This window comes from Populus alba, chromosome 6, assembly GCF_005239225.2.
Source record: "Populus alba chromosome 6, ASM523922v2, whole genome shotgun sequence".
Classification (NCBI taxonomy): domain Eukaryota; kingdom Viridiplantae; phylum Streptophyta; class Magnoliopsida; order Malpighiales; family Salicaceae; genus Populus; species Populus alba.
In genome coordinates this window covers 11191784-11198314 of record NC_133289.1, presented here as the reverse complement: position 1 = coordinate 11198314, position 6531 = coordinate 11191784, and the positions used below count along the sequence as shown (strand labels likewise).

The 6531-nt window shown below is 35.3% G+C and overlaps 1 protein-coding gene across 4 annotated transcripts; it reads right to left on the bottom strand.

Moving 5' to 3' along the window:
* Positions 1-211: 211 nt before the first annotated feature.
* LOC118048553 (interactor of constitutive active ROPs 2, chloroplastic) lies at positions 212-5224 on the bottom strand. 4 transcript variants are annotated; one of them, XM_035058320.2, is made up of 5 exons: positions 5006-5224; positions 3639-3746; positions 2602-2776; positions 655-2339; positions 212-573 (listed from the first exon to the last, which is right to left on the bottom strand). In XM_035058320.2, the coding sequence occupies exons 2-4, from the start codon at positions 3656-3658 to the stop codon at positions 672-674; spliced, it is 1863 nt and encodes a 620-aa protein (XP_034914211.1). In that variant the 5' UTR covers positions 3659-3746; positions 5006-5224; the 3' UTR covers positions 212-573; positions 655-671. The 4 variants fall into 4 exon arrangements, with proteins under 4 accessions (XP_034914211.1, XP_034914210.1, XP_034914209.1 ...); XM_035058319.2 differs by having other exon boundaries at positions 3639-3727; XM_035058318.2 differs by having other exon boundaries at positions 3639-3719.
* Positions 5225-6531: the final 1307 nt, after the last annotated feature.

Below are 6531 nucleotides of genomic sequence, written 5' to 3'. Positions count from 1 at the left end.
GTCTAGGAAAACATTCTGGGGTTCCTCACGAGTGCATAATTGCCCATTTCTTTTGGCAAAATTTCGTAACCAGTTATTGCAACAGTCAAACCTTTTGTGAAAATTGCCCCGTGTATTGGAGATATACAGTTGATTCGAATGGATACATGTGAGCAAGAATTTGAACAGATGCATTAATTAAAGCAAGCGAAAAAAACAATAAAAAACGATGAAGATAGAAAAAGGATGAGACAGAGCTAGCTTGGTCTTGTACAAGAAACACAAAATCATCAGCCTAAGTAAACTTGAGAGTATCTCCGATAATACAATACAAGTGTGTCCCTGTTTTTTTTTTCAGATTCCAAATCAATACATAATTCATGCTGATGCCGTACTAGCAAAGATCAACTGCTTCGTGCAGTGAACTAGATGATATCTAGTGGAAAATCAAAAGCCACTGCGATCATCAGATGAAAAAAATGAAACCCCTGAAATTCACCAGTTTCCACGAAACTATACAGCAGTCTTCAAAAGAGCCTAGTCTTTGAAACAAATTTATCCATCATACTAAACTTGGCTGCTACCAACCAGCACCTGCAATTTATATGAACAAGAACATTAAGAGATGAGAGAAAGTATTCGAACAGATGAAACAACCATAAAATGCGTTGTAACCTGCCAGTAAAGCCTGGCTACTTCTGACCCTTCTTCCACAAGACCCCGATTTTCTTCAGCATGTTCCTGTTTTTCTTCCTTGGCGAGTCATCCATATCTTCAGAGCAAGGTGAACCCATATTTCCAGCAATAGGATTATAGTTGCTGTCAAGTGAACCTGTTCTCTCTACAAATTTACCATTGTTCCCAGTTGAAAGCATAGCAGCAGCTGCCTCAGCGGCCTTCCTCCACTGGTCTGCCTGCACCTTTAACCTCCTCAATTCAGCCTCCATTTCTGTGTTCGCTGCCTGGGCTGCATCCAGTTGCTCAGTCACCCGTGCTGCTCTTCTGCTACTTTTATCTGCTTCCTCTGTCAGATAACCAAGTTTCATTAGAGCTTCATGTTCTGAAGCCCTTGCAGTTTCTGCCATTGCAACAGATTCATCATTAACTTTACTTTGCTCTATTTCCCCTTTCTTGATTTCTGTCTTGAGTGTTTCATTTTCCTCAGCTACTCTCTGCAACTGCGCTTCCTTATCCAACAAACTTGCCTTCAACTCTGCCAGATCATGCTCTAAATTCTTCAGCCCCATTGCAAGTTCAGCTTCTCTCTCACTTGGCTGATTTTTCTTAATCTTCAACATCAGTTCCTCATTCTCCTCAGAAATGCCCTGCAATTCAGTTTCCTTATCCATCAGGTTAGCCCTCAACTCTTCAATATTATTTTTGGCTTTCTTCAATTCTGTTTCCAATTTAGCCTCTTTTTGGCCTGATTCCAACTTTGTACGTTCAACTTGCTCATAAGCACTTCTAATCTGCAATGTGCTTTGAATATATTCTTCCTGGTACCGTGTCTCAGTTGCTTCTAGTAAGGATCTCAACTGACCTACTTCATTTTTCAAAAGGTTCATCTCTGCTTCGAGCTGTTTTGTTTCCTCATTTTCTACACTTTCACGTGAAACTTGAACATCCCCTGTAGGATTCTCGACTGTTTTCTCACTGACATTTGCCAGATCTGCTTGCAATTTACTTACAAATTCCTCTAAAGATTTTTCTTGAGCTCTTGATTGTTCCAGCTCCAATGATAAGGATCTGTAAGCCTCCATGGCTTTGACGCCATCAGCCTGCAGCATATCTGCAGTTGCATTTGCTTCTTCCAATTGCTTTTGAGTTTTACTAGCAAGTTCTAGGGCTTGAGCTTCAGATTCCCTGGTATCACTGAGCTCAATTTTCATTTTTTCAACAAGGGAGAGAGTTTCAGTTAGTTCCAGCCTCAACCCCTTTAATTCAGCATGCACTGACTCCACATGTTTTGTTTGGGAAGCTTCAGATTCCACTGCCATTTCCAGCTGAGTTTTGAGCCTCTGGGTTTCATTCATAGCAGAAGCCAAGGCTGAATAATCAATAGAGTGCTGTTTCTGTACAGCCTCCAGTTCAGACTCCCAAGCTTTATCACGATCATGGGAGATTTTACGGAGCTCTTGAACACGGACATCTTCAGAACTAGAAAGCTCCATCAATTGATGTTGTGATTCCTCGAGATTCACTGACATGGTTAAAAGCTGCTTCTTGGTATCTTCAGCTTCCTGCTGGGAACGCCTCTTCCATGACTCTGAAGTGTTCAGTTGCTCTTTTGCCTTCTTCAGATCCTCCTGGAGTTGTGCAAGCTGTGATTCCAATTCTGATACTTTGCTTGGGCGCTTCTTCTGGGCTCGCAAGACAGAGAGAGGATAGCAAAGTGAGTAAACAACAGTATCAACAACAGTAATCTGTGAACATATTATTAATACAAAAGGTTTCTTTCTCAAAAAAAAAAAAAAATCAACAGAGAAGGTTGACAATTAAAGAATTATATGGCTAAAAACACTCAAATGGTGTGGACAGGTATTTGTAACAGTGACATGGCCAACTGTAAAAGTACTCTCACGGGTACTTCTGTATAACCATTAACTAGTTGTAGCTGAGCACCTCAGTTGCTGGACTTCGTGGTGATTTCCTTTCAGTGACTTTAGGGCTTCTGTCTTTTGGGGTCCTACTTGCTGGATTTGGAGAGACACAGTCAGTTTCTGCTCCAGGTGTCTTGAGTTGCCGAGTTCGAGGTGTTGCAGGAGATTTCTTTCGAGACACTTCCAAAGAGATGGTTCTGCACTCAAAGTTAGGGGAATGACAACCAGAGCTTGAGAAAATACAAGAATGAAATAAAACAAAAGGAAAAACTAAATTGCAACAATGAAAAACTCAAACAAATCTGTTTCAAAAGTGTAAATGCCAGGAATAATCAGGCTATATATCAGTTACTGCTGGATAAAAAATTTACTACATCTTGAAAAGATTGGCCATGCAAGAATTCATAGCACACCAGTGTGTTTTAAGATGATACACTAATTTCAATACCTGCCACTTTTTGAACAGATTAACCATACTAAGTTTCAACATTCCCCCATCACTTATCTCGTGATGCATCATCTGATTTACTGTCACTAATTACCTTTGAGATACTAGTCAATATGCTTTGTTGACTGCTGGGATAGGAAAACAGGTTTTTTTTTTCAAAAACAAAAGGAAAGGGAAAGGAAAGGAAAAAAACATCGTTTCAAAACTTGGATTCAATTGGTACCCTGTTAAAACTTCATTTTCCTGTCTTGGTGTGATACTCAAACTCATCCTGTTCCTTGTAAAAAAATCTTTCCAGTACTAAGTCTATTCAATTAAATTATCTATGGGGTTCACATTTAGTTACCAAATGATTCTCTAAATCACTGATACACCTATTGCAGAAGAAAGTTCAAATAGACTTAGAATTAAATGGACTTAAATGAAAGCGTTTTTCTGAATGTAGATCAGAAAAACAGTGCAGAAATGAGTAGGTCTACATTAAATGAAGAAAATAATATTGAGGTCCCATTCAGTTAATGACATAATAAGAAAACAGATCACACGAAAACATACAAACACCAAGAGTGGGTAAAAACATTGCAATACTGCTAAGAAAATGACGATCTTACTTTGCTTTTGGTGTCTGCATTATGGCTTCTATCTCCTTCACTAAAAGTCCTCTTCTTGAAACCCCACCTGGCCCACACCACCTGCACTTCTTCAGAGGAAATCTTTGGCTGAGAAAGAAATTCAAACGAGAATCTAATACATATGTATGTAAATGAAAGAATAGTGTGGAGTTGAAAATGATGACAGCCACCTCAAATCAGTATGCACAAACCTAACAAGCAAGAAAAAAATACAATGCCTTAAAAGAAACTCCCCGGAAACCACCCCCACTACCACCAACCAAAACCACAAGACAAAATAAAAAACAAAGAAAAGGGTGTAATGAGAAGACCTCATCACATATCATTACATAATCCATCTTTGCAACTTTCTTTTCTCTTTCCTGTTGTATCCCTTTCTTTTTACTCAAGCACTTGTATTGTGCTCCAAACACAGTTGTAAACAGAACAATGGGGCAGAACCAGATAAATGATGATCATCATAACAAAAATGCTCTGTCCATTTGGAAAATGCCGCGTCATTTAGTTTATAATATAAAAACTAGTTCCGTTCTTAATTGAAATACTTTTGCCTGTCTACTTCTGTATGTGGTGTGAAAAAAACACACTTGATGACAGCTACAAAAGGAAAAGAAGAACACAATAGAAACATTCTATCTCCAAATCCAGAGACATCCTCCAGATTTATTTTATCAAAACTTGCACGTCAAGTGTAACAATAATGGAAAATAAACTTGGCATTACCCAGAAACCAGGCAGCCAGAGGGAAATTTGAAAGGGAAACATTCCTTGATTTATATTCTGTAAAATTTTCAGAAGACCCTTGAATAGATTATGATTTTGAAAAGTGAGAGGCTACCCTTGTCGACTCTAATAATAATAAAAATAAATTTGTCAGGAAACTGAAAACAAATTATTACCCAACATATGAAGCACTCTACACCTTGAAAATTTCTCCCTCTTTAGAGTTTTAAACGCTTAGATCTACAATACATTGATTTAAAACAAGCTTACAAAAAAAGAAAAAAAAGCTAGAAACAGAGACAGTAGAAACGGAGATCCATGTTAAGCAAATAAATGTTTTCCAGAAGTATTCTGCCAAAAAAAAAAACCTCAAAGCTTTGGTCTTCTTTGAAAAAACTTTCAAAACTCAAAAGCCAGCCACACTTCAAGCTCTAACTTAAGGCCAACCCACATTTTAATAGAAAATAAGATATCTTTCAGAAAGATGCACAAAAGAAGCATTATTGCTAAGCTTAAAAAGCAAACCCACCAAAGAAAAATCTCAACATAAAAACCTCAGAAAACCAAAATAAAAAACATGCGTAGCAAAACAAAAACATAACAAGTTCACATTCGGGGCTTACCAGAAAATGTCTTCTGCTTCGAAGGAGGCTTCTTTTTTTATTTTTATTTTTTATGAAAAGGAAGAGAGAATAAAACCCTAGTTTAGCTAAACCAAACAGGATGCGAGTTTTGCATTGGTGGAGAGAGGGAGCACGGAGTAGAGAGTAGGTAGTTGCTTGTGTGCTCAGTTCTCGAGACTCTCTCAGAGTATCTATAAGTCCGTCTTTGTTACATTTTGTCAGTGGGAAAGGGCGAGTAATAAAGCAAAAACTTACCGTACAAATATAAACATGATAGGACTATTTAGACCCGGTCATTCTTTTAAAAAACTTTGAATTGTTTTAGTTTTAAATTAATTTTTTTAATTATTATTATTATTATTTTTATTTTTATATACTAATAAAAAATAAAAAAATATTATTTTAATATATTTTAAATAAAAAACATTTTAAAAAACAATATTTACTATTGTTTTTGAATAAACTCTTAAAGGTGGACCATGTTATTAATTTTTACACTTCCTTCATTATAACAATATATCTATTTTTAAATATTTTTATTTTGTTTGTATTGAAAAAATAAAATCATATTTCTTGAGCATGGGATTGGATTCCATTGACTATGCTAAAGATAAATCTATGTAGGGAGTTATTAAGAGATATATATGATCAAATTCCAATAAAAATTATAAAATTTGAGGTTAGACAAGAGAAATATAATCCTTTCATGTAATCTCAAACAAATAATCATGAAAACACAAACTTTTTTCTTAATTAAGTTTGTGGCTAACTTGTATGAATGTCCATATACAAGTTTTATTTTTAAAAAAAAAAAAAAAACATGCTAAATTTTTGTTTTCTTAAGCGTACAACCATGAAAGTTTTTAATGGTTTTATACCTTTGTCATCTTTTTTTCCATGGTTGTCTTATTACCCGTCTTTTTAAGAAAAAAAATTGTTGGGTTTTTTCTGGATTAGATTTCAAACAACAAAGTTATATCTTTTATTAAATTGTAAGTAAATCAAACATCCAAATATTTATTTTTTTTAGAAAATATTTTTTGTTATGAGCCAAAGGAAGTCGAGGATTATTTGATAATCATGAAAAAATAGCTTAGCAACATATATAGCAATTAGAAAAGAAAGTGAAGAACTAGTTTATAAACAGTCTTAAAACTATCATAATTAAATGAAGGAAGTTGACATATGATGGTGGTTAGGTAAATTTGTTAATAACTAGTTAGAACTCTTAGTTAGAAAGAGATTTAGAGAGGTTAGTGAGCTTGAAATCATTGTATAAAAACTTGTTAACCAAGCAATAAAACAATACAAGTTTTGCAATTCAATATGATTTATTCTCTCATTCTGTTAAATTCTTTCTATTGTTTCTTAAATTTCTTCAACACTAATTGTTTGTTAAGGGGGAGAGCCTTAATAAATTGGTATCAGAGCCTACGATTCACGACCAATTAAAGTTCTACATTAATAAACAACTAACAATGATATAAAATAACAACATTAAGGCCTTGAAGGGATATGGTAGAAAG

Excerpts from the sequence above, each read along its gene's own strand:
- LOC118048553 (XM_035058320.2), bottom strand. The coding sequence starts at position 3,658 with ATGCAGACACCAAAAGCAAA. Across the intron at positions 2,777-3,638 it reads ATGCAGACACCAAAAGCAAA|AACCATCTCTTTGGAAGTGT; the intron begins GTAAGATCGTCA and ends CTTTGAGTGCAG. Across the intron at positions 2,340-2,601 it reads CACGAAGTCCAGCAACTGAG|AAGAAGCGCCCAAGCAAAGT; the intron begins GTGCTCAGCTAC and ends TTGCGAGCCCAG.